General features: G+C 43.1%; 1 protein-coding gene and 2 long non-coding RNA genes across 29 annotated transcripts in view; 2 read left to right on the plus strand and 1 right to left on the minus strand.

The window, feature by feature from the left end:
* The first annotated feature begins 3,739 nt into the window (after window positions 1–3,739).
* Window positions 3,740–27,739, plus strand: LOC147374420 (uncharacterized). 10 transcript variants are annotated; one of them, XR_015162740.1, is made up of 11 exons: window positions 3,740–4,791; window positions 6,281–6,478; window positions 7,360–7,477; window positions 9,619–9,663; window positions 10,386–10,526; window positions 12,750–12,956; window positions 14,130–14,325; window positions 15,421–15,587; window positions 15,897–16,062; window positions 17,385–17,474; window positions 17,875–19,366. It is a non-coding gene; the product is annotated as an uncharacterized LOC147374420 (long non-coding RNA). The 10 variants fall into 10 exon arrangements; XR_015162741.1 differs by lacking the exon at window positions 3,740–4,791 and having other exon boundaries at window positions 6,105–6,478; window positions 7,350–7,477; XR_015162744.1 differs by lacking the exons at window positions 3,740–4,791; window positions 17,385–17,474 and having other exon boundaries at window positions 6,105–6,478; window positions 7,350–7,477; window positions 18,309–18,392.
* MAGI2 (membrane associated guanylate kinase, WW and PDZ domain containing 2) overlaps window positions 12,167–27,865 on the minus strand; it is a 1,472,356-nt gene continuing 1,456,657 nt past the window's right edge. For 9 of the 18 annotated variants that reach the window (XM_086397095.1, XM_086397093.1, XM_086397091.1 and 6 more), the window contains one exon: window positions 12,167–14,997. In XM_086397095.1, the coding sequence (XP_086253221.1) occupies window positions 14,348–14,997 (650 nt within the window). In that variant the 3' untranslated portion in view covers window positions 12,167–14,347. The remainder of the gene's footprint in view (window positions 14,998–27,865) is intronic. The other 9 variants (XM_086397103.1, XM_086397102.1, XM_086397104.1 and 6 more) reach the window with 2 other exon arrangements.
* LOC147374422 (uncharacterized) lies at window positions 20,393–22,220 on the plus strand. The gene is made up of 2 exons (XR_015162754.1): window positions 20,393–20,491; window positions 20,982–22,220. It is a non-coding gene; the product is annotated as an uncharacterized LOC147374422 (long non-coding RNA).

Consider the following 27,865-nt stretch of genomic DNA (forward strand, 5'->3'; position numbering starts at 1 on the left):
TTTATATGAATAAGAAATAAAGCTACTATTCAGATTCACATACTAGCTTTTGTGTGAACACAGATTTTCATTTCACTTGGATAGTTGCCTCAGAGTGGGATTTCAGAGTCAGATGGCAAGCACATTTTAACTGTATAAGAAACTATCATACTATTCTCCAAAGTGGTTGTCTCGTTTTGCACTCCCACTACCAATGCATGTCACTTTTAAAATTTGAGTCATTTTAGTTGGTATGTAGTGATGTCTCCTTGTGGTTGTAAGTAGCATTTCCCTAGTGACTAATAACGCTGGGCATTATTTTTATGTAATTATTTGCCTTCTATATATCTTCTTTGATGAAATGTCTTTACAAATATTTCATGCCTTTGATGAATTGCTATTGAATTTTCAGAATTTTTAAAAATGTATTTAGGATATAATTTCTTTATCAAATTTTTGTTTTTCAGATATTTTCTACCAGTCTTTGACTCTCTTTTTTCCCATTTTTTTAAAAAAATAGGGTCTTTTGAATAGCAGATGTTTCCAATTTTTACTTATGTCCAGTTATCAGATTTAAGGTTTTACATTTAGGTCTGTGATCTATTTTGAGTTAAATTCTGTGCAGTGTGAGGCCTGCATCAAGGAACATATATATATTTCTTGAAAAGACTATTCTGTCTTCTTTGAATTGCCATTTAGGTTATGTATGGTTGTGTTTATGAGCTCTTATCTGTTCCATTGATCTGCGTATATTTGCCAGGACCTCACAGTCTTGATTACTGTAGCTCCATGGTTCTCCATGGCTCTCATGGTTCTCTTGAGAACTCTCAAGGGTTCTGCTTGTTTCTCTCTTGCACACTCATGTCGTGTGTGCCCTGGTGCGGGGCCTGGTGTTTGTTGGCAGAGCAGTGTTTCTTCCCCTTTGGTCACCTGCTCACTAAGGAGGTGTCATGGTGAGAGCATGCTTAAGATCTTCTCCTGGCAGATTTCAAGTGGACAATGCACTATTAGCAGCAATCCTTGCTTCCTTTGTGAGGGTGGTTCATCCTGGTGCTGAACGGTCTGATGTGTTGGACAAGAAGGTGAAAGCCTCAGGCTAGCCTGTTCTGGGAGGGCCCTTCTGGGCCAGATTGCCAAAGATTAATGACCTTGCTGATGACTTTCTCTGGCCTTATGCTGATCCTGTGGTGCATGGCAGCCCTGACTGGGCAGTGCCCTTGGCCAGGATGGACCTCAGAGCATTTGCTACATCTGTTCCAATCTGAAAATTTCCCCATGTATGACATTCATTTAGTTATTCATTCTTTCATTTAAATGTGACATTTATGGTGCTGTGTTCAAGGATTATAATAAGGAAGGAGATAGAAATGGTTCCTGTCCTCACAGAGTTTACACTTTGGACAAGAGGCATTAAGTAGCTTAATAAATACTCAGTTAAGTTTGTAACATGAACTATAGTCAGTTCTCCATACTGTTTACATAACGTGAATTAGTTTACATTTTGTCTGTGCTGCTTTTATGCTAGAATGGCAGAGCTGAGTGATTGCAGCTGTCACAGAATGGCCTACATAGTTCATAATATTTATTATGTGACACTTGATAGGAAAAGTTTGCTGACCCCTGCTTGGATACCTTAGATGTGTTCAGAAGATAAGGTCACTCAGGGCTGCCCTCTGAGCTAAGGGTGAGGAGGGAAGCAGCACTGGTGTAAACCACGTGTGCTCACAGACTCTCACAGACACGAAGCCTTGCGGGGGCATCTTCTTGTTCAGTACATTGGTCCACTTAATACCAGGCTGGGCCACCTTCACATTGGAGGCTGCATGGTGACTGTAGTTAATGATACAGAATTGTTTACTTAAAACTTGTTGGAAGTAGATCTAAGTATTCTTACCACAAAAATCCATTAAAAAAACCCAAAAGAAAGCTGGGGAAATTCCCCTGTCACTTTATTCCAAGACAGTTTCTAGGAGAGAGGAAGACATTGCTTTCTACTCTTGGAAAAAAATACAAAAAGTACTCTGAGTCAGAAATGTCTGTCTACCAAAATCCGTCCTCCTAGTTCCATAGTGTGGCGTGGTAGCTGCCTGATAGCTGTCCAGTCAGGAACTACATTTCCCACAGTCCTTTGTGTCGAGTGTACCCATGTGACTAGTTCTGACCAATGGATTGGGAATGGGAGTGACCTGTCATTTGCAGGCTGGGATTTTTAATGAAATGCTCACTTGCAAGCCCTCTGTCCCCTTCAGCTATCTGGATATAGAGGGCTCTGAGGTTCTGGAGCAGGACTTCTGAAACTTCTGAGTGTTTGAGTCACCTGTATCTGGAGATCTTAAAGCACAGGGCAGGTGCAGTAGGTCCAGGGCAGGGTCTGAGATCTTGCATTTTTAACAAGTTTCCAGGAGATGGCAGTGCTGTTAGTGCTTAGACCTTTATTCTGTAGTGGAGCCATAAAATGAAAGGAACCTGTCTCTGAATCACTTAAGTAGGAAAAATCTCCTTTACTCAGCAACTCCTGATCTGTTACCTGAGTGAGAAATAAGCCTTTGCAGAAAGGTATGGGCGTGTCTGCATGCTCAGTCACGTCCAACTCTTTGCAGCCCCTATGGACTCTAGCCTGCCAGGCTCCTCTGTCCATGGAATTTTCCAAGCAATACTGGAAAATACTGGTTGCCATTTAGGGGATCTTCCTGACCCAGGGATCGACCCCGCATCTCCTGTGCCTCGTGCATTGCAGGCAGATTATTTACTGCTGAGTCACAAGGGAAGCCCATTTTAAAACCTGCCAAAGCCTTATCCATTAGCTCATTGACAATAGTGGTTAAGGGGAAAAAAAAATCTGGGTTTTATATTTGTTGACTTGGATTAAAAACAGAGAGTGAAAATGTTTGGGATGGGTTGTGAATGATCTGCCTCATCTGGCGGGGAGGTTAGTGGAGAGCAGACCATGAGGGTCTTTGACCCTGAGAAGTCTCAGTGCAGGGAATTGAGGTAGAGTCTCTTAAGCAAGGGACCAGTGGGTGAGTGCCAGGGCCCTGGTGCAGGTTGCAGGGCAGAGGTTGGCTGGAGGAGCCCAGCCAAAAGTGTGGTCACTCAAAGGCTGCTTGACCCCAGTGACAGAAGCCTGGGCAGGGAGGCAGATGGGATACTGATGTGTGTGGTATCGGAGTGTGTGTGCTATTGGGAAGAGTTGCAGTTGGAGCAGAGAGGCAGAGGGAGTCCAGACCTGCTCCAAGGTCAAAAGCCACAGGAGCCTTTTGCCTCCTTGCAGTGAACATTCACAGTGGGGAGGCCAAGTTCATCTGAGGTACCTTGACCAGCTGGATCCAGCATGCTAGAAATCAGCCAAGGATGCTAGTGGGAAATCTCTCCCCAGGTTCTGAGGAAGAAAGGCTGGAACAAGAAGGCCTGCCCTCTCACTGTTGGTATGGTCCTGACCTTACCTTCCTGAAATAAAGCCAGAGCTGGGTCTTCTCAAGGCCTGCTGGCTTTGGGACAGAGCTGGGCCTGAGCAGGAACAGGAGGAAGTCAAGGGAAAATAATACTGGTTTTGGATAAAGCACCTGGGTGGTGGCAGAAGCTAGCCTTCGTCCCATCTGGTATTCAGATAACATCAAGCCCTTCTGTCAGAATTGTGTAGAAATAGCAGCAAACCTGAGAAGAATTGCAAACTGTCCACTTTGACTAGTCAGGGTCACTTACCATGTTACAAACCATTTTTATTCAAGGGAAACTATAGTGGATTTAGACGTGAGACCAGTTTTTTTTTTTTTTTTTAATTATCTGATGTTTAAATACTCACCAAGCGCCTATTGTGTGTTAGGTACCATGAAGATTAATTGTAGAAATTGAAGGTGAATTTTCATACCTTGATGATGGAGAAGAGAGCAGATTATAAGAATGTGAATCTGTGTACTGATTAGATACCTGTCCAGGAAAGCTCTTGGAAGAGTTGAAACACAACTGGGGGCTGGGAGAGGCTGATTTCCGGGTCAGCAGCCTGTGAGGGCTGCAGCCTCCAGCAGAGGATGGAGTGGAAGGAAGAGAGGCAGGAAGCATAAAGGTGGGCCCCACCCCAGCTCCGGGTTCTGTAGGGGGACCCACGTCATGTCAGGTCATCCTTCCAGTGAAACCCGTCAGTGCCTGCTGCTGCCTGGTGTGGAGGCCCACATCCTGGCCGGGGCCTGTTATGCCTGTGAAATCTACCCCACGGCCCCCCAGCCTTCTACAGGCCAGTTTTTTATATCCTCTGCCCTCAGGTGACGGGCTGCCATCAGGTCTCAGATTTGGAGCTTGGCCCCCAGGCCCTTTTCTTCTCAGGTGGCCGAACTGCTCCAGTTTGCCCATGACTCGAGGTGGGGAGGGTGTTGCTTGGATGCCCACTCAACAGTTTCGAAACCAAGACCATCCTGTCAAACTGGGGGAAGTTGTCACCTTGCTCCCCGAGGCCTGGACCCCCTCACGCTGTTCCTGTTGTGACTCTGCACACATTGAACCAGTCCCCGGCTGTTTTCTTAGGAGAAGCCCTGGGTATACCCCTCCTGGCCTCATGAGGCCTCCTGCTTGCCCACTCTGGCTCCTTCAGTTCTCCTTTGAAGCTCTTATTACAACTGCAAGTAACATAACTAGTTGTGGAATTAGCTTCCTGATATGTAAAGCCTGCACATCTCTGACAGGTGGGTCGTGCCTGTCTGGTTTAAAGTTGTAGTCTCAGCCCTCTGCACAGTACCTGCCACATGACTGACACTGATAAACATCTGCTGAATGAGAATTCCGGAGCACCACTGCAAACCATTACATGTCTCTCAGCTGGTAAGAGCAACAACTTAAAAATGTGTATGTGTCATTGTATATGTACTCTGTGCTCGAGTCAGAGTCCCTGGCTATTTCTTGGCACCCTTAACAGGTACTCAGGTCTCCTTATTTCTTACCTGGAGGATTTCAGTGCCTGCCAGCGCATCTCCTGTCTCCACTGCACCTGGACAGGGCTGCCAGGGCCTCCTCCCAGAGCTGAGTGCTGAGTTCACCTTTCCTCAGAAAGCTCTAATGACGCTCGACTGCTCGTAATAGCATTTGTGATCTGCTTGCCCCTACGTCTGTTATTCTTCTGCCTGTCTGTCTCTGTCAGTCTCAGTCAAAATAAACAATACATTGTTTCTCTAACATACCTCCAACTTTCTTAACTCTGACTTCCCTCATGCTGTTCTATGCCTTATCCCTCCCTTACCTTTTGAAATCCTACCCATCCTCCAAAGCCCACTAATACACCCCTTGTCCAGGGTCACTTCTAACTGCCTCCACCCATTTCTGCATTCTGTAGAAACAGACATTCCCACTGTGTTAACTGTCTTGATCTTCTAACCAGATTATAGGCAGCTTGAGAACAGGGGCTGCGTTCTACGCATCTGTAATGCTTTATAGTTAGTAGGTACTCAACACTATTCAAAAATGTTTGTTAAGCTGAGTTAAGTAGGTTTAATTCATGCTCCTTTTGTTTCACGTAGCCCGTAAAATAATTTTATAAAAATTCTAGATCCGATTTCATTTTTAAGTTGACATCTATGTTTTTTTCACAAATTTAAATATTGCCAAGGATATATTTTTGTATATATGCTTTAAATGTATCTTATTTAAACCTTGTAGTTGCAGATTTGACTCATTTAACTTATGGAAAATACCTGCTATATAATCTAACTGGCTAAGCTAGTCCTTGTGGTCAAGTCAGACAAACAGCCAAACCACACATTCAATCAGAAAAAAAGTCTGACTTTATTTTAAAATTTAGATAAACGTGGGTGCTGATTCTTAGATAGGAACCCTCCGGGGCTCTTGAATTGAAGGAAGGCATTGCCCATGTAAGTGATGCTGTCTGCTTTGCTCTCCTGACTCCCCAAGGCTGCCTTCTCCAGTTGTCACTTTAATGCCCTAGAGGTTTTACACTTTAGGGGGATGAACAGAGTCAAATTTAGGTTGTGTGATAAGTCCGTCTTCCATAATGTGAAGGGTCCTTGTGTAGGGCAGGTGGGAATGGGCAGTGGGCAAACCACAGGCCTTGAAATGCATAAAATTGGAAGATGAAGTTCTGGAAGTGGATTCCAGGTAAGATAGGTCTCTGCCTGTGTGCACCCTGGAAAGTCTCTGTGTGACCCCCAGGGACTGTGTGTTCTTGGCGTGAAGGCATTTGACCCAGGAGGAAGGCACAGTGGAGATCACATCTTCTTTCACACAGATACACCTTGTGAGGGTTTTAGAAAATTTACCTTCCACTTAATGAAGAAAGGTCACTTTGTTGCTTCACAAGATTTCCAGGTGAACTCATTTTCCAAGACACCGTTACATCAGAAGAAAAGATCCAACGAAACTCTCAGAATCTTTTAAAACAGATGTGGCCCTCATCTGCGGTTGCCAGCAACCCTCCCCCCGGGCGGTGGACAGACTTCAGCTTTCCTGGATCGCTGTGCTGCCGGGGTGATATGCCACCAGTGTGGCCCAGCAAGAGGTCAGTGTAATTCGAGATTGTTGCTCCATCATTTATTCCCAAATGTTTACACACTGCAGCTGCTATTACCACCAGTAAGCATAACCATCATCTCTACACATTTAATTGGTGCCCTAAATAAACTTGACATGATGCAGAATCATGCACTATCATTGGACATAGTGCCCTTACTGTGTTAAGACTTGGAAAGCACTCTGGAGATTTTGTAGGCATCCCGTCTGGTGCTATGATTATCTGAAAAAGAAATCTTGTTAGTCCAACTTCTTCAGCAGTTAGGTCACTTGATTTTGCAGTGAGTTTGGCCTGAAAAATAATATCAGTTGGGCAGGGTCAGATTCATTCTGGGGGAGCCCCAAGCTTACACAGTTTGGGAGAGACTCAATAAGAAAGAAAATGTAAAATTCCACATGAGCTTGAGGGCTCATGCACGCTTCAGTTCCTCCAGCTTCACAGCAAACCCACCTGTACTGTAGGAACAGTGGTCAGGTGTCTGGCAGAGTGCCTTGCACTTGGAGTACACACTTGAAGCTATGCCAGGCACGTGTAGCCCCCAGCAGCCACACACTTCACCAGGTCTGGGGTGTGTATGATCCACTGCTTGGAAGGGGAATCAGATCCTGATGAAAGCAAGGGGTTCTCTGCTGAAAGCCTTGCTGTTGTTCCAAGACAGAGGCTGCAGATTGGTAGGCTGTGGGCCAGACTCGGTCTGCAGGTGGTTAGTTGTGGTAGAAGATACGAATCTTCTTGTTCAGTGTTTCTTAAAAATGTGAATTAAACTTGTCAAACTTTAAAAACCATAAATTTCATATAAAAAGCTGATTTCTTTTTTGTTTTCTTCTCTCCCCCCCACCCCCCTAACCCTTCTCATGAGGAACTGAAAGACAGTTCCACAGTGACAGATGACAGCTTTAGAGGAGGGATGTGCTTATTGGTCCACCCAGTCCCCACCTTGGCATCTTCATGTTTATTTTCTGCCTGACCTTGGAAACTTGATTCATGGTAAGGCCTTGTCCTTTGAGGCTCCTCACTTGCTCAGCCCTGGTGCTGCTCTGTCCCCGCCCTGATACCTTTGGTCTCTGATCTGTGATCTTTTTGATGTCCTAATGACTTTTTTCCTTTTAAGACGTAATTGGCTGTGCATGATTAATATTGACACCTCATTTTTTAAACTAAATTCATTGTTTTCTAGATCTTGCTTTTTTCAACTTGCACTTGGCCTTTCTCTGGTTAGTCCACAAAGCACGACATACATTTATGGTAATTGTCTCAATTTGTGTGCTTGATTTCACACTTTGTATTAGCGTCTTCGCTTTTCTGAGTGATATACAGTAGGTTTAAATCTTTAAAAAGAAAAACCCTACTGGAGTAAAAATGGTCAGTTGGAAATTTTAGGCCTCCTGTTGACATCAGTGGGAAGTCTTGACTAGGGTTGAGAACTATTTGTTTGGATTGTAATCTTGATGGCACGGTTGTCATCATCCTATTCCTGTTACTTCCTAGAACTCTCTCCTCTGTAGTGCAAGTATTGTTTTATGTTGCAAACAGTTTATCTGGCCATTCATTTCGTACCTTTACACTGTTTTTCACTAGATCTTGGCTTCTGCATAAGCTTGGATTTTGCATGAAAAAAATCCAGAATTAAAAGAAAAAAATGCGATGGAATTTACTGGTGATTGATACCTACCTTTTTGGGAAAAAAAAAAGTTCGGTATCAATCAGCATAGCAAGCAACAGAAACATAGCACCAATTCATGAGTGATGCGGTCCCTTGACAGGCAAATACCAACTAGTGTCTGTGAGAAAACTCTGCTTACTAGGGTGGAAAAAGTCTGCAGTTATTCTCCCTTGCAGTTTTACTGCATTTAGAGTCAACTTTCAAAGAAGTCCTGTTTGGGCATTAAACTTATATTTTGAAAAATCTAAGACAACTGCAGTTTTTAAAAATTAACTCAACTTCTGGTAATTATTTCCTTCAAATTAACACTGCCAACAAAAGAGTTTTGTGCATGGTTAGAACTGGCTAAGTTTAAATTTAGTGGAGTAAATGAATTTTAAAAGTAAGCTGGTACAAGACTTGAATTTGGTTTTTATTTCTAAGAGACATTTTTCTTAAAATGTTGAGCTTCCTTTGATAACATATTTTTAAGTTTCTTTACCTTTTAAGTGATCTGATCTGTACCTGCCTTAGTTGCTAAGTTGTGCCCTACTCTTTGCAATCCCGTGGACTGTAGCATGCCAGGCTTCCCTGTCCTTCAGTAGCTCCTGGAGTTTGCTCAGTCTTATGTCCATTGAGTCAGTGATGCTGTCCAGCTATCTCCTCTTCTTCTGTCATCCCCTTGTCCTCCTGCCCTCAATCTTTCCAAGCATTAGCGTCTTTTCCAGTGAGTCGGCTCTTTGCATCAGGTGGCCAAAATATTGGAGTTTCAGTCACTTTTGTTAAGGGCATGTTATTCTGCAGTGACCTATGATCCTGTCTGACCAAGGGTTTTAAAACTGATAATTTTTTTTTTTAACAAAACTTCCAAAATCAAATTCTAATGAAGTTCTTTTGACCCCTAGCTAATTTGGGGATGCTTCAAAGGGCCCCTGGAAAACTTCAGAGAAAGATATTAAACTAATTAGGTTCATTTGGTATGTTAAATTTCATGGGAAGTATTGTCAAATGAGTAATAAATCTTCTTAGGTTATGTTATAAGGGGAAATGTTATTAACATAGATATTCCGGAAGTTGCATGGAATTCTTAAAATCTGATACTCCTGGTAAAATTATCAGTCATAATTCTGGTTATTAAAGTGTTATTTGTTATAGCAGTAGCCAAATTTCTTTGTCAGTTGCATTGTAGTCAGATTTTAAAAGTGCCATATGTCTTTTGTCACTGTTGACATTTATGGTTTTATTCTGATGCTTTTACAAAAATGCTTCCTCTTCAAAAAGATTTATGGGAAGTACATTAGGACAAGTATAGGTTTCTGACTTTCAGACAATAATGCTGAACTGGGTAAGAAATGAAGGAATTCTGAAAGGAAACCTAATGGGTTCATAAAACTATTAACAAAAGGAGTGAATGAACTGATGACTCTGGCTGTAATTTTTATGGTTTCTATCTGAAAAGTAACTGGTTTTAATCTGTGTTTTCCAGATACAAGGAAACCCTCCTCCTCAAGCTGATTATGACTTGCGTTTGGTAAATTATGCTTTTGTAAACTGAATTGAAACATTTATCTCACCTATCTGATCTCTCCAGAGACTAGAAATGCTTAGGTTCACTAGTAGCTTTGTCTGATATATTAGGAAGGACACCTCCTAACAGATACAGGAGTCTCAAGGAAAGGGATTCACCGAAGTCTGTGAGACAGTCTGTGATAAGCCCTTGGGTATGACTTTCCTATTTCTGAGAGGCCTTTTACAGGTTCAGTCAGAGACTCCTTATAAAAGAAGTTCCCTCAAAGCTATTTTTAAAAAAGCCTATGCAATCAACTATATTTATATAAATCATCAGGCCAAGTTTATTGAAATCAGACTTACTTTGGAAACAAATTAGACTTAATTTGGCTGAATTTGGTAAGTAATTTTAGAAAAAGATTCTTTCAGTGAGTACTAAATTCTAGTTGTGTTGAGGTCTGCATTTACTAAGACTCACTTCTCAGATGATTCCTTGCTGTTATATTAAGTTTAATTGAATAATTAATAGGACACCCTAAGTTTGTTTCTGAAGCTTATCTTAATAATCTTTAGAGGAAGATCAGGTATCCCACAGCCTGCAAGCAGTATTGTGTGTACTGGAAATGACATCTTTTAAAGGACCATCTCCCACTTAGGTGGAAAGATCCTTATCAGGTACTCTACACTAGCTCATGCACTGCAAAATTGAAAGAAATTGACTCTTTGATTAATATTTCCACTTAGAAAGGACTCCTACACTGGCCTGGTCTACAGAGAGGACTGCTGATCTCAAATTCACCTTAAAACGACACTCAAACAGAGGAGAAACTGCACTCAGACCAGGATGAGAAAAAGACAACATCCGAAGTAGACAGCTGACTGAAGGTGCTGGACCTGACCCATAAGATCATTTATTGTGTTTTCTTGACTTCTTGGACCTTTTTGTACACTCGAATCAGATGTTTTTCTATCATGGGCATGATCCTGTGCTAGTTTTAAAATTCAATCCAGTTATTGGGTTTGTGACCAATTACCTGTGTCTAGTATTTCTGTGTTACCTTGGATTTCTCCTCTCCTTTTGGTTGGCTCTTAGGAAACTTATTCTAAAAGAAAGAAAGAAAGTATAGTTCTGTTCTGGACACTATTGTTAGGTGCTATCCCTTCACCTGGACTGCTCTGACCCTGGCCATAAATAGACATTTCCAAGTTCAGTCAGAGCAACAGACAAAAAAATTTTAGCCAAAGAATACAGCTTCCCACAATTTTGAGACTATGTGGTTAACACTAGGCTATATCCATTTAAGTTTAAAGACTCCCTTATGTTGGGTACAATTAAACCATACTGTGGATAGCCAGAGCTTCCCAGGTGGCAAAAGTGGTAAACAGTCCACCTGGAGGAGGAAATCGCAACCCACTCCAGGATTCTTGATGGGATAACGCTGGCAGGCTACATACAGGCCATGGGGCCACAAAAAGGATACAGCTGAGCACACACACGCACAAGGATAGCCAGCCTAGGAACAGCAGGAAGTTGGGCTGGGCACCTTACGGACAGTGCCAGGATTGGGGAACAGACTAAGACAGCCTGGGGATGTACTGGGCTGCTCCTTACCAATACTGGTAGTTACATTATTTGTATATTGCCTGTTTTACAAAATTGTTTCTTGCATTATCAAATGTGTGACTGAACCTCTGATAAAATGATGATTGGAAGCACTTGACCACATTTATAGTTCTCCTCTAAATATATATATAAAATACATATATGTGAGATAAATGATTTTAATAGTATAACTCTAGATATGGGAAGAAGCAATAAGAGGGAATTTTTTTTCTGGGACCATGATAGACGAGTAAGACTGGTATTGTCCAGAGACTTTTGACTACTGTTAATAAGGCCTAGTCCAGTAATAGCACACTGAGTGGCCTAACAATGAAATCCTCACCTGACCTAGGGATCCCTAGCACCATGGGCCAAAATAGTCACAAAATGCCTTGCAGTCCACACATTTATGACCACTAGGGAACCCTGCCAACTAAAAATGGGCACGTGTCATCTGCCTCTACACAGATAAGGTCACTTGCCACTGTAGTCACTGACCTTCAATGCCTCCTGAATGGAGGTTAGGGTGGAGGTCAGGAATGGGGCACTCTGTGCTCTGGCAGAACAGGCCTTTGGATAGTCAGATGTTCTCTGGAGATATTACGAGCTCAGTGCTTGCATCTCCTCATACCTAGAAAAGCACTAAAATCATTAAAGGGGACATCTACTCCTCATGACTAGCAGCAGGCCTCCACCAGAATGTGTGCATGACTGCACATCCCACCCCTTCACTATAGTCATACCTAATACTGACCACTCCCCACCTCTCTGAGGCAGTTTCTCAGTTTCTCTGAAATGCTGTCTTCTGGGCTATAGTCCTCATTTTGCCCCGAATAAGACTTAACTCACAGCTCTCATGCTGTGAATTTTTTTTTTTTTTTTCAGTTGACAACACACAGCCTATATAGTTGGAAAAAGAAAATATTTTTGGATATATATTTTATTTGACAGTGTTTTAGAATATCATACAGTAAACAAGATTTCTGTAAAAGTTAATTTATCCATAGTGGTGCGTTTCATAAAAATAGTTGCTCACTTACAGTCTTTCTGTGACTATTAATACATGTAATTATATTTATAGAGATACAGCTGTACAGGGTAAATTCACAGCTAACACTACACAGAAATATTATTTGGAATGGGGTTTAGATGATGTGCTGTCTTCACAGGTTATGGATTACAGCCGCATAAAGCAATTACTGCACAAGTAGTAGCTGTGAACTGTGCAAATTAGAGTTTATGCAAGCGTAATCTCAAATTTTTTTTTATCCTTTTGTAACATATGGAAAATAAAGGTCAGAGGATACAGTACCCGGACGTGCAGCTACACTACAGAAGCATTGTCCAAAACCAGATTCAATAACTTAATGGCAAAATAGACTGGATTTCTAGTCCAGGGGAGAAAGACTAATTGAGATTAAACCAAAAGTACTGTAAACTGCTACATGTGTTTGTGCTTTAGTTTATGATGACTAAGTTTCATTTTTTGGAAATTGCTTTTACAGGCTGCAAGACTCTTCACTTGAGGCTTTCAACTACATTGTCCTCTTGTCAAACAACTAAACTATACCTCTGCCTGATGGGAATTAAACAGCTGGTGCTCAGGATACTGCACTTACAAAGAGAGGGAAAGAGGCAACCCAAGGAAGCTGTTTACATGTGCCCTCTTGTGATGGACCTGATCTCCCTGTTTGACTTTCTGAGTAGGGGAGGTAAGGCTTATTTGCATTTGAACTCCTGTGAGGGGCAGAGTATGGGAAGCCTCATTATTTCAGGTCCCATTAAAGAGAAACTGCCCTCTGAAACATTTGCCTTTTAGTATGTGTAGCTACAAATAAGAATGCATGGATAATTAACTGAAGGTAAAGATTAAAAATTAAAATAGAGAAGAAAGGCAAGCCTTGAAATTTTACTAGGTTATCAACCATGGGCAAGGAAACTAAACATCTAGACAAAAAAGCAAACCAAATAGAAATAAAAGGAGAAATAATAAGAAAGGTAAGCAGAAAGGAATGCTAAAAAGATCTGTGTTCTTTAATGAAAATAAATGGACTATAATAATGATTTTTTAATATAAGAGATTCATTGTAATCTGAGAAAATATAGGAGGAATACTTTGCTCTGTCAAGGTGAAAATGTAATGGAAAGAGGATTCTTAAAAAGACAACAAAATGATAGAAATATAACAATGCTGTCAAAGAAACTCCTATCTCTGAGCCTGAGACGAGAGGAAAGCCTTCTCATAAAGGAACTGCAGCAATGCCAATCTCAATTTAACAAACTGTGGTCCTTCAATTATAAAATTTGTATTGTAGATGAAAACTGATTAAGATCTATGAGCTAAACTGCAAAATTCTGACTTATGGCAAACTGCTCCCTAGAATACAATTTTTAAAACCTTTTTTTCTACCACTGAAAATGTACAGAAACGTGATTACAGAAATGGCAGTACAAATGGCAGCACACCAGTGAATTCACTAGGTTTCTAACTCACCCTGCAAGTGTGCAGGGAACACTGCTTCTAAGACTGGTGATGGGTGCCACGAGCGAGCCGTGGAAACAGGTCATGGGCGAACAGTTCCGAATGTTTCAAAGAAACCTTTTAACCCCTGTCTAGATATGTCGAGAACAATTTATTTACAACTCTTCAGATCAATTAAAAGATATAATCTTGTCTCAGTTTCAGCTTGCTCCGTGCAGTTTGATTTTTAAGGCGATATTCCAGTTTGTGATTGCTCTTAACTTGTCCAGTTTCTTGAAACAAAGTTTGGATGACATCCAAATCCTTCATGCAGTGGGGGAATTTTTTTTTCTTTTCTTTTTTTTAACTAAAGCTACACTGCATTCTCTGTGATGTTCTTCATGTTATTTTGGTTCTTCCGTAGCTGCCAAAGCCCCCACTGTGTAACAGGGGCTTTAGGATCAGTTAGGTCTGCACTGTAGACACCGTCCGGACTATGCTTATTGGACACTTGGGGCTTCATGTTGGTGCTCCCAAGCCTTGGTGCCTCGTGGATTTATGCGTGTGACAGTGGAAATAAATTAAAACGCCGAGAGACGGAACCTAAGAACGGCCTGCAGGTATTGAGGCGGGGCGGCGGGTTCATCTCCCCGGGGCTGAGGCGCCGGGTTTGAGGACGCCCGGCAGCTTGTCGGAGCCCGGCACCTTCCACGGCCCGGGCGCCACGGCGGCCTTGCGCGCAGGGGCGCCCCCGGGGGGCCGCGAGCCCTGCCTGGACCCCGCCCGCGCCCCGGCCCGGCCCTCGACCTCCCGTGCGCCCCCGCCGCGGCCCGGGCCCACGAACGCAGGTGCCGCGCCGGGGCCTCCGTGCCGGCCGAGCTCGGAGCCCACCGGGGCCTGCAGCCCCTCCTTGTTGCCAGCCCGCGCCGCTTCGGCCAGTGCGGGCCCAGGCGCTCTGGTCTCCGAGGAGGGCCTGCCGGCCTCAGGCTGCCCCTGGCCGCCAGGCGCCTCCTCGAGCCCTGGTTGCACGGCCCTTTGCGGGCTGGCTGAGCGCTCGCTCTGCTCCCCAAGGCGCTGCTTCTTCTGGCTGCCGGCTGAAAGCTCCTTTGGTTTCCTAACGTCGTGTTCCCTTTTGATATCCCAAGTTGGGTCTGGGTTTGTCTGGTGGGAAGGGTCGGAGGGTGGGGCTGGATGTGATGGACAGAATGGAGAGAGGACGTCCTCCAGGGAGACGCCTACTTCCGGCAGACCTGGGGAGGCGGCAGCGGGAGCACTCCAGGAGCCGGGTTCGTCTGTGGGGCAGGAAGCGCAGGCATTAGGGCCCGGCCGCACAGGCTTTCCACCTCTCGCCACCTCCCTCCACATTGGGAATGAGAGCAGGTGGCCGGGGACCCCCTGCTCTCGACGCCCCAAGCCACTGCCACCCCCACCCCCACTGCCAAGAGGGCAGCTGACCTCCCATCCTCTACCTCACCCCTTCCCTCCTTGCTGGGTCAGGAAGGTTGTTACAAAGCCCAGGCCTAATCCATCCCTTTGCCCTGGCCCCTTCTAACTTCCTGGGGTGTCATCAGGTCTGACAGTCAGTCCTGTGTGGAAATCTGACTTGGCTGAACATAAATCACCTAGGGCAGCCGTGAGAAATGCAGATTCTTTGATGGTCAGACCCAGAGCTTCCAGTAGGATAGGGCTACGGAAGTCCTCTGCATTTTTAACAGGCATCCAGGTAATTCAGAAAGTGATTGGAGAACCAGCCTTTGAGAAATACTGGCCTGCATTCTCTGGAAGAAATTGGGGGAGTGACTTTCTCAGCAGTTCAGTGTCACTCAAGACATATTTCTTAGCGACCACCAGACAGAGAATTTGGATAAAGACACCTAAAAAGGTTCGTTTTTCTGGAGACTGGGGCGGGCAGTGGGACCAGGCTGGTGTGGAAGGAGGGACGCTTCTATGAGGCTCTGCCTTAAAGTGTTAGAAAGTTTTGCAGAAACTTTGACTTCCTGGATGGACACCCTTTAGGAGCTCTTTCCTATATATATATATATATATATATATATATATATATAATATAATCTCCAACTTTCCTTTGGCCTTATATTGTCAACCTGAGTTCCAAGATTCAAACAGGTAATACAAAGTTGTCTACTAGATGTTCAAACTTTATTGTTGAAACACAAATTATTTTATTCTGCAGGAACCTGAGGTTGGTTGGAGACAAGAAGGCAGATACTTTGAGCTCCCCGCCTTTCGTGAGCATGCTGGTCACAACCAACTGCTGAACAGCCATTGATAAAAGACAGGAATCTACCAGAAAAGGATATTCTGCATCCGAAGACACAAGAAGAAACCACGAGATAGCGGTAGGGGGGGCACACTCAACGATATAATCAAATCCCTTACCACCCGGGTGGGAGACCCACAAACTGCAGAATAATTAAATTGCAAAAGTCCTCCCCCAACCTAGAAGAAATAGGCATATTCTTAGAAAAGTACAAGTCTCCCACGACTGAACTAGGAAGAAGTAAAAAAAAATAAGAACAGCCCAATGACAAGTACTAAAATTGAATCTGTGATTTAAAAACTCCCAACAAACAAAAGTTCAGGACCAGATGGTTTCATAGGCAAATTCTACCAAACATTTAGAGAAGAGTTAATTAACATCTATCCTGAAACTATTTCAGAGGAAGGGAAACTTGTAAACTCATTCTATGAGGCCACCATCACCCTGGATTGAAAGATTCAACATTATCCAAGTGGACTATACTACCTAAGGCAGTCTGCAGAGTCAGTGCAGTTCCTAGCAAACTTTGTTTCTCACGTGGGCTCCACCATAACCCAGTCTTCTCTTTACTTCTACTCTTCCCTACCTCTGGTCTCCATGCAGCAGCAATGTCTCTGAGACATAAATTTGCTCATGCCATTCCTTTGCTTAAAACTTTTGGTGGATTCTCACTGCTCTTAGACTAATATCATTAACAAAGCCCACAAAAGCTTGCCTCATCTGGCCCCTGCCAGCCTCTCCAGCTTCACCTCCATTCATCCCCTGTTCCTCATTCACACTGGTCTTTGTGCAGTTAGTTACTCACACACACAAGCTCATTCTGTATTCTGGGACCATACATCATTGCTGGCTCCTCTGCACCCCACAGTGATTCACAGGGTGGGTTCTTTTTCATTCTTTAGGACTGCTAAATATTACCCAAGAGAACCCCAGCCCACAGTAGGGATTCTGGTCTCCTTGAGAGCTTCTTGTCTTTTTATTTCCTCATAGTGCTTATAATTTGGAATTAATACTTGGCTGCCCCTTTAATTAACATAAGTCTCAGTTAGTAGATTGTAAGTTTCATGAGGGCAGTGACCACACTGGTCTTGTGTATCACAGTGGACTTAACATCTAGCATAGTGCTTGACACAGTAATACCTGTTCACTGTATATTTGAATAAAAAATAAATCTACTGCACAAATAGAAATGGAAGACTTTCCAAGGGGAGGATGGTGGTGAAATGACGATGTCTGCTTGAAGTGTGAGAGGAAAGAAGGAAGTCTGCAGAAAGAGAGCAGAAGGAGGACACCAGTGACACCAGCTTTCCCTGGTGGCTCCTCGGATGCAGAGGGCAGAGAGGGTCCCAATCCAAGTCCATCTGATACAACAGATGTTCCTTCCCTCTGTAATCTTTGCAGTTACAATGGTAATAATGCCTTTGCTTAAAGAACGTCATCCCTATGGAAGCACGAATCAACGTGCCAGTGAATGTTCAGATTAGCTGACAGGTAAGACAGAACCAAAATATCTTGCAAGCAACCCCCTTTCCTATCAGCTCTAGCCAGTTTGGATCTCTCCTAGAAAACAAACCAGTGAATGCACATTACATATTACTAGTATATGGTGTACACACATTACACGCTCACAAACACACACCATTATCTCTGGATTAAAAGATGTATGACCTCTTAAATTATCTTGTAGGAACCTGGCAATATTGAAAAAATAAAATGCTCTCTGACTTCATATGTCCAAGCTTTAAAAAAAAAAAAAAAAAACCTTATCTACTGTGCTTCAACCACTCTTTTTATTTTATTGAATATCACTAGAGTGACAATAACCAGAGAGGTGATCTGCTAGGAATAAACTACTTATTGTAGTAAATATCTGTATTATTGGTTTTCCCAGGTGGCTCTTATTGGCAGCAAAAATTTGTACAGAAGAGGAAAATAAGTCAAGGAAGAGTTGATTTTTTTCTGTGCTGAAGGGTAAGGGAGACCCTTGGAAGGAAGGAAGCCAGGGATTGTTGCAGGGAAAGAGGATCTGTTTCCTGCTCTACCCCTTACCTGACAGCCTCCAGGCTTCCAGCTTGGGCTGACTGGTCCCCTAAACCCTGAAAAAGAGTTCCTGCACTTGTCTCCTCCTCTCAGTGAGGTCTGGGGCCCGAAGCCTAATGGCTGCTTTTTGGATTAGGGTATCTAGGAAAGTACCAGTCCTGTCACCACCGTTGGAATGACTAATATCGACAACAGCTAACACGGATTGAAGTGCTTCCTAGGTACCAGGAACTATTCTGAACTCTTAAGATGTATTTACTCACCTGTAAACTTGCACATTTACAGATGGGGAAACCAAGGCACAAAAAGTTTACCTTGTTCAAGACTACATAGCAGAAGGTAATAGAACAGGGTTGTTGAATGACTTTCTGAATGGGGTGAAGTTCTACAAGCTCAGCTGGAATACTGTCACGAGACTCCTTTGCTATCAACTCTTTTGATTGGGACTCATCTCTTCTAGGGCAGCTTGACAGGAACTCCCATTTAAAGCACTGTCGGAGGCAGATCTATTATTAATCCAAATAGTCTCTGAAATGCTATTTGTGTTTGAATCTTGGACACAGAAGAATAATTACAGAGCTGGGGTGTTGTGTTGATCTGTGGAAATGCTGGGCATATTATTAGCTGGAATCAGAACAGTGAGATTAGATGTCTTAAGGTTGGGGATAATATTATATGCTTTAAAAATATCCCTCATGTTGTCACACCTTGAACCTGAATTGAATTGAAAATCTCATCTACAGTGGAAAAAGTCTCTTCAAGTGGTATTGGAAAAGTTGGATAGCTGCATGTAAATTAATGAAGTTACAACATACCCTCACACCATACACAAAAATAAACTTAAAATGGCTTTTAAAGACTTAAATATAAGACGTAACATCGTAAAACTCCTAGAAGAGAACATAGGCAAAACGTTCTCTGACATAAACTATGCCAGTGTTTTCTTTGGTCAGTCTCCCAAGGCAATAGGAAAGGAACAAATGGGACGTAATCAAACTTAGAAGCTTATAAAAGATGTTCCTTGTCGCTAATTATATTAGAGAAATGCAAATCAAAACTACAGTGAGGTACCACCTCACAGTGGTCAGAATGGCCATCATAAAAACTGCAAATACCAAATGCTGGAGAGGATGTGGAGAAAAGGAAACTCTCCTACAGTGTTGTTGAGAATGTAAGTTGGTATAGACACTGTGGAAAACAGTATAGTGGTTTTCCAGAAACCACTAATAAAACTAAAAATAGAATTACCTTATGATCCAGTAATCCCACAACCTGAATGTCCATCCACAGATGAATGGATAAAGATCTGGTGCATATACACTGGAATACTACACACCGAAAAATAATGCCATTTGCAATAACCTAGATGCAACTAGAGATTATCATACTAAGTGAAGTAAGTTAGAAAGACAGATACCATATGATATCACTTACACGTGGGGTCTAAAATATGACACAGATGAACCTATCTGTAAAACAAACACGGACAGAGAACAGACTGGTGTTGCCAGAGGGGAGGGGTGGGGGGGTGGGGTCAGCAGATGTAAGCTTTCATATATGGAATGGATAAACAAGGTCCTACTGTGTAGCACAGAGATACTCAATGATAAACCATAGGAGAAAAGCTTATAGAAGAAAGAATGTGCATATACTCAGTTTACTGTAGAACAGAAATTACCACAACATTGTAAATCAACTATACTTCAATAAAATAGTAAAAGGATAAATATATAGTGATATACTACTACTACTGCTACTACTACTAAGTTGCTTCAGTCGTGTCTGATTCTATGCGGCCCCAGAGACGGCAGCCCACCAGGCTCCCCCGTCCCTGGGATTCTCCAGGCAAGAACACTGGAGTGGGTTGCCATTTCCTTCTCCAATGCATGAAAGTGAAAAGTCAAAGTGAAGTCGCTCAGTCGTGTCTGACTCTTAGTGACCCCGTGGACTACAGCCTACCAGGCTCCTCTGTCCATGGGATTTTTCAGGCAAGAGTACTGGAGTGGGGTGCCATTGCCTTCTCCGATATAGTAATATAAAAATATTCAAACTAGATATTGGAAACATCTTTTACATAAATACTTTTGCTGAAATGAATAAAATTTCTGCAAAGAGATTTCTGGATTTGGTTAAGTGTTATTTCCTATAAATTGACTGGGTTAGAGAATACTGATACGGTTATACAGAAGTATATTTTCTTCTAATTTAGAATATTACAAGAAAATATAAATGATTAGATCAAAAGACAGTAATGTGAAGTCATTTTGGTATTCAGAAGAAAACTTATTAAGATGTGTTCAAACCATAATGGCTCATTTGGATTTGTTCTACCATCATGAAGATGATTGTTTTTTTATAACAAAATATAAATAAAAATGTGCATTTAAAAAAATTTCAGGAAAAAGTATTTGATTCTGCTCTTTCTGAAGCAGCGTTTCCAGTCTGGAGGCACTGTTAATAACCTTCAAGTAAGTATTTGTTTCACCTTTATTATCAGAGAGTGTAAACTAGGTGTTATAGTCACAGTTTTTAAAGTTATTAATGTTTATATTTGTTTACGATGTTTCACATCTATACTCTTTTGCAAGCATTATCAAAGATGCAGTAGTAGTAAAGCCATGGCAAAATTGACTTCCATGCTTGAGGGCAAATCTCGGTGCAAGGTGGGCTATTAACAGTGGGTCTACGGTTTACTGTGTCCTAAGTATCATACCAGCTACTGTGCCATGTCACATGTATTCTCTTTTAATCCTCACACCAGCTCTTAAGAAATGGTGCTGTCATCCCCATTTCACAGATGAGAAAACTGAGGCTTGGTTAAGCAATTTGCCCGGACCGCTCAGCTAGTAAGAATCAAGATGACTGACTACATAAAATTCCAGAGCCCAAGCCCCAAGTGTTACTAGATTTTAGTGCTTCCGGTACTTTTGTGCTTCCTAACAACTTTTTCCACATCAGGAAACACATGGAAGAAGAGCTTATTTAGACGTTGCACTGGAGTAAGCTAAGAAGACAGTCAAGGTCTGCAGATGACAGCCAAGTGTGTCCCGAGCGCTAAAGAGAGTCCCCGTCCCGGTATAACCCATCAGAGGGGTATCATGGAGAACAGATTTTGAAATTCAGGTTTTTTTTTTTTAAGCAAGGTACATCGTGATAATCCAGATTAAACTAGGGGTGTGGGGATGCCCACAGACCAGTCTTAATTAGTAAATTATCAACATTACAAGATAGAAGAGAAACATGTCGGTGTATTTATTCCACACATGTTTTAGAAAGCAATGTATTCTTCTAAATTAAAGTCTTAAAAGTGCAATATGTAAAAGAGATAAAAGCCGGACATCCTTGGTTGGCTGAGTGGAGCCACAGTCTCTCCCATTCAACCCCAAGCCCACCTGCAATGGCTCCTCTGGCCATTTCTCAGGAACATGGAAGCTCTAACGGAATCTGAAAACCACTGCGCATTAGGGATGGGAAGAGCAAACAGTCAAGGAAGATTTGTGCAATAGGCTTTTTTCTGAGTGGTAGTAGCCAGGAGTTAGGCTTCAGAGACAGGAGATAACGGACAGAAGAGAAACAGGTGGCGATGTCTAGCACACGTGGGAAGGACAGACTTCACCTTCCAGAATTCTGCCTGGGATGGCTGCTGACCTAGAGCCTCAGTGCTCTGCTAAGTAGGAAGTGACCCCATTTGTCTTAAAGTCAGTCAGTCAGCATCTTGTGGAGAGAAGAGTATCCAGAGCAGCCAGGCTTTGAGCCCTCCTAGCCCAAACACTTGTGGCTCAGCTGGTAAAGACCTGCAATGCGGGAGACCTGGGTTCGATCCCTGGGTTGGAAAGATGCCCTGGAGAAGGGAAATGCTACCCACTCCAGTATTCTGGCCTGAAGAATTCCATGGACTGTATAGTCCATGGGGTTGCAAAGAGTCGGACACGACTGAGCGACTTTCACTTTCATTTCACTTTAAGCAAACACTTGTGGGGGGCAGTGAACTCGGGCAGGTTACGTAACCCTTTCCAGCTTCAGTTTCTCAACAGAAAATGACAATTGAGAATTAGGGAGTGTTTGCTCTGCTTCCATCACAGAAGTATGGATGATCACATAGAAGAATATATATGTGAACGTTTATATATGTGTCAGCCATAACATTCATAGTTTGAACCCAAATAAACAGATCATGCAGCTCAATATGAAGAAAAATTGAAATGTGTAGATATCTAAATAGACATTCTCCAAAGAAGATATACAGATGGCCAAAAAGGACATGAAAGTATGTTTAATACCACTTACTATCACAGAAATGCAAAACAAAACTACAAGGTACCACTTCCCATAAGCAGAATGGCCTTCACTAAAATGTCTGTATGCAATAAATGTGGAGGAGGGCATGGAAAAAGAACTCTCCTACACTGTGGGTGAGAATGTATGTAATCTGGTAAGAGCCATTATGAGGGCCACTGTGGTGGCTCAGATGGGAAAGAATCTGCCTGCAATGTGAGAGACCACGGTTAGATCCCTGGAGATCCCCTGGAGGAGGGCATGGCAACCCACTCCAGTATTCTTGCCTGGACAATACCCATGGACAGAGGAGCCCGGCGGGCTACAGTCCACAGGGTCTCAAAGAGTCAGACATGACTGAATGACTAAGCATAGCACATTAAGATTCCTAAAAAGCAAAGCTATCACATGATCCACAATCCCACACCTGGGAATGTACTCAAGAAAACAGTAAGGTAAAAGTACATGCCTCCCAACGTCATTGCAACACTACTTTCAATAGCAAAGACCTGGAAGCCACCAAACTATTAGCAGATGAGTGAATAAGGATGTGGTACACGTATACAATGGAATATTGCTCAGTCATAAAGTAATGCCACTTGGGACCCCACCGCTGGATTTGGAGATGATTGTACTGTGGGTAACAGGTCACACAGAGAAAGACAGCATATGATACCAGGTTGAGGTGGAACCAAAATGGATAGGAATACACAAATTAACAAAAATACACAGACATAAACTTTTGGTTACTAAAGGTGCAAGAGAGGGATATATTAGCACTTTGGGATTAGCATACCTGTAGAGGTACTGAGCAAGGACCTACTGTCCAGCACAGGGTATTCACTCAACAATCTGGAATAAGCTATCTGGGAAAAGTGGCCTAAAATGAGTATACACAGCCCTATGTATAATTGAGTCAAGCTGCTTGACAAGGAAAACAAACCCAAGTTTATCAACTATTTCAGTAGAAATAAAAATGAAATAAAAATATAAACAGGAATGATGCCTAGTATATTCTCACACCTGGGTGAACAGAGCTGGTGGGACATCCCTGGACCCTGAGCATCCAGGGTCCTAAAGCTGGACTGTCCTAAGGCTGAGGGAGTGAGCAGGATGGGGCAGGAAAGGAACTCTTAGATCTGCACTGCCTGGTTCCTCTGCATAGGCTCACAGGCCCCAGACCCAGGCGGGGCATCTGACAGCAAAGCCAGGTCTAGTGCACCCAAAGGTGATGGACCCTGTCGGTTGCAAGACTTTGAGGAGTCACTGGGTCTCCACATCTCCTGGTGCTGGGGTTCCCACCTCCAGCCTCCTTCCTTAGAGTCACACTGCCTACAGACACAGTTCCCTCACCACAGTGCTTTTGTAGGTGTTGGGGTTTGCTCCTGGGTGAAGGGTATAGGGGTGAAAATGGTGAGACAGAAGCCCTGGATGTGTGTTCTGGCACGTTCAACTCTCATTTACAACTGCAGACTTTCCCTGCCTGAGTAACCAGAGGTGGGGAGGAAGAAATCCTGCTGCCCAGTGGTCATTTCCCAGAACTACAGCTATATCTCTAGTGTTGGCACTGGAGATGCCCATACTATGGAACCAGGTCAGATAGACAAAAATAGACACTGCATGATATTAGTTTGAAGTGTAATCTAAACATGGATAGAAATACACAAACTGACAACAGAGAAACATGCTCAGAGGCTTAGAAAAGAAATTGATTGTTACCAAGAGGAAATGTGCAGAAGAGAAGTAAATTAGCACTTTGGGATTAACATGTAACGTATTTTTTGGGCTTCCCTGGTGGCTCAGATGGTGAAGAGTCTGCCTGCAGTGCGAGAGACCCGGGTTCGATCCCTGGGTCAGGAAGATCCCTTGGAGAAGGAAATAGCAACCCACTCCAGTATTCTTGCCTGGAAAATCCCATGGACAGGGAAGCCTGGCAGGCTACAGTCCATGGGGGTCACAAAGAATTGAACACGACTGAGCAACTTCCCTTTCTTTTCTGATATTTCTAAGTCAACAAGGCCCTACTGTCCAACATAGGGAACTCTACTCAACACTCTGGAAGAAGCCATCTGGGACTAGAGTCCAAAAACAAGTAGATGTACTCCTATCTGTAACTGAATCGATGCCAAAACAAATGCAACTTTGTAAATCAACTGTACTGCATTAGAAACTAAATTGAAGATATCATGAAAAGGAATAATGCCTACTATAGTCACCTCTTGCCTGTGTGGTCAGGGCTGGGGGTACCATCCCTAGAGCCTGAACCAGATTGAGTTGAAAAGCTCAACTGAGGGGGATGGAAAGGATCTGCCAGGAAAGGAAGCCCCTTGGGCCCATGGTGCCTGGTCCCTCCATGTGGGACCACAGTCCCCAGATCACATCGGGCCCTTTAACAGCAAAGCCAAGCATAGTGCACTCAAAGGATGATGGACCCTCAGGTTGCCAGGACTTTGAGGAGTCACCTGGTCTCCATGTCCCCTGGTGCTGGGGTTCCCACCTCCAGTCTCCTTCCTTACAGACACTCCATGTATAGAGAATAGCTCCCAACACAGCGCTTTTGCAGGGGTTGGGATTTTTCCCACATTGAAAGGTAAGGGGATGGAAGTGGTGAGACACAGCCCTGGGTCTGTGTTCTGGCACATTCTGCCCTCCTTTACAACCTAAGAGCAGGACTGCCCCTAATCATCCTCTCACCCTGGTTACCAAAGGTGGAGAAGATGGACTCCTGCCACCTTGTGGCTGTTTCCTAAACTACAACTTAAAATCAGTGCTTTGGGGAATCGCACTCTTAAGGTTATTAGGTTCATTAAAAAAAAAAAAAAAAAAGGACCTCAAGAACTGTAAAGTCATACTTGAAAAATATTTTTTTAAAAGGCCAACTTGCAATACGCTCATTTCAGGAGAAAAGTCATTTCAAATTTACTCATTTTTTTTTAATGTAAACTAGGAAAGATGGTCAACACCTAACAGAAGCAGAAGATATTAAGAAGAGGTGGCAAGAATACACAGAAGAACTGTACAATAAATATCTTCACGACCCAGAGAATCACGATGGTGTGATCACTCACCTAGAGCCAGACATCCTGGAATGTGAAATCAAGTGGGCCTTAGAAAGCATCACTACAAACAAAGCTAGTGGAGGCGATGGAATTCCAGTTGAGCTATTTCAAATCCTGAAAGATGATGCTGTGGAAGTGCTGCACTCAATATGCCAGCAAATGTGGAAAACTCAGCAGTGGCCACAGGACGGGAAAAGGTCAGTTTTCATTCCAATCCCAAAGAAAGGCAATGCCAAAGAATGCTCAAACTACCACACAGTTGCACTCATCTCACACGCTAGTAAAGTAATGCTCAAAATTCTCCAAGCCAGGCTTCAGCAATATGTGAACCGTGAACTTCTAGGTGTTCAAGCTGGTTTTAGAAAAGGCAGAGGAACCAGAGACCAAATTGCCAACATCTGCTGGATCATCGAAAAAGCAAGAGAGTTCCAGAAAAACATCTATTTCTGCTTTATTGACTATACCAAAGCCTTTGACTGTGTGGATGACAATAAACTGTGGAAAATTCTGAAAGAGATGGGAATACCAGACCACCTGATCTGCCTCTTGAGAAACCTATATGTAGGTCAGGAAGCAACAGAACTGGACATGGAACAACAGACTGGTTCCAAATAGGAAAAGAAGTATGTCAAGGCTGGATATTGTCACCCTGCTTATTTAACTTATATGCAGAGTACATCATGAGAAATGCTGGGCTGGAAGAAGTACAAGCTGGAATCAAGATTGCCGGAAGAAATATCAATAACCTCAGATATGCAGATGACACCACCTTTATGGCAGCAAGTGAAGAGGAACTAAAAAGCCTCTTGATGAAAGTGAAAGAGGACAGTGAAAAAGTTGGCTTAAAGCTCAACATTTATAAAATGAAGATCATGGCATCTGGTTCCACCACTTCATAAGAAATAGATGGGGAAACAGGGGAAAGAGTGTCAGACCTTTTTTTTTTTTGGCTCCAAAATCACGGCAGATGGTGATTGCAGCCATGAAATTGAAAGATGCTTACTCCTTGGAAGGAAAGTTATGACCAACCTAGATAGCATATTCAAAAGCAGAGACCTTACTTTGCCAACAAAGGTCCGTCTAGTCAAGGCTATGGTTTTTCCTGTGGTCATGTATGGATGTGAAAGTTAGACTGTGAAGAAAGCTGAGCGCCGAAGAATTGATGCTTTTGAACTGTGGTGTTGGAAAAGAATCTTTAGAGTCCCTTGGACTACCAGGAGATCCAACCAGTCCATTCTGAAGGAGATCAGCCCTGGGATTTCTTAGGAAGGAATGATGCTAAAGCTGAAACTCCAGTACTTTGGCCACCTCACATGAAGAGTTGACTCATTGGAAAAGACTCTGATGCTGGGAGGGATTGGGGGCAGGAGGAGAAGGGGATGACAGAGGATGAGATGGCTGGATGGCATCACTGACTCGATGACGTGAGTTTGAGTGAACTCCGGGAGTTGGTGATGGACAGGGAGGCCTGGCGTGCTGCGATTTATGGGGTCGCAAAGAGTCAGACACGACTGAGTGACTGATCTGATCTGAACTTGGAAAGATGGTCAACATCCCTCATTATCAGAGAAATGTAAATCAAAATTAAAATGAGGTACATCCTTGCACCAATTAGAGCAGGCATCGTCAAAGTCTACAGCAGTAAATGCTGGGAAAGGTGTGGAGGAATGAACTCTCCTGCACTGTGGGTGGGAATGTAACCTGGTAAGAGCCACTAGGAAGGACACTATGGAGGTTCCTTAAAAAATGAAGTAAAGGCTACCACGTGATCTGCAATCTCACCTCTGGACACATACCCGACAAAACCCTAAGGGAAAAGAAACATGCACCGTAATGTCATTTCAACAGACACGACCTGTCCATCAGCAGCGAATGCATAAGGAAGAGGTGGTGCATGTATACAAGGGAATATTGGGCAGCCATAAGATAGAATAAATTAATGCTACTTTCAGCAACATAGATGGACTCGGAGATGATCATATCATGGGTAGCAGGTTACACAGAGAAAAAGATAGCATACATATCCCGCTGGGGTGCAATCTAAAAATGGATAGAAATACGTGAACTGACCAAACAGAAATACACTCAGAGGCTTAGAAAAGAAACCTATGGTTACTGGAGAGGGAAAATACTGGACAGGGATGAATCAGCATGTGCGATTATTACATGAAAACTGGCATCTGTAGAGATAATCAACAAAGACCTGTTGTTCTGTACAGGGAATGCTAGTCAGCACACTGGAGAAAGCTATCTGGGAAGGGGGGCAAAAACCAGTAGATGCATTCCTATGTATAACAATGCATGTGCCTGATGGGGAAAAGCAAAGCAGCATTGTTTATTATCTCTGTTCCAACAGAAATAAAAATGATACAAAACTATAAACAGGAATGATGTCTACTATATTCCCCTCAGGCTTGGGTGTTTGGTACTGGTGGGACATCCCTGGAGCCTGAGCAGCTAGGGTCCTAAGGCTGGACTGTCCTAAGGCTGAGGAAGCTGAGAAGGATG

The sequence above is a fragment of the Bos grunniens genome, chromosome 4 (assembly GCF_055505025.1).
Source record: "Bos grunniens cultivar Pamir isolate PY7600 chromosome 4, Bosgru_T2T1.0, whole genome shotgun sequence".
Lineage (NCBI taxonomy): Eukaryota > Metazoa > Chordata > Mammalia > Artiodactyla > Bovidae > Bos > Bos grunniens.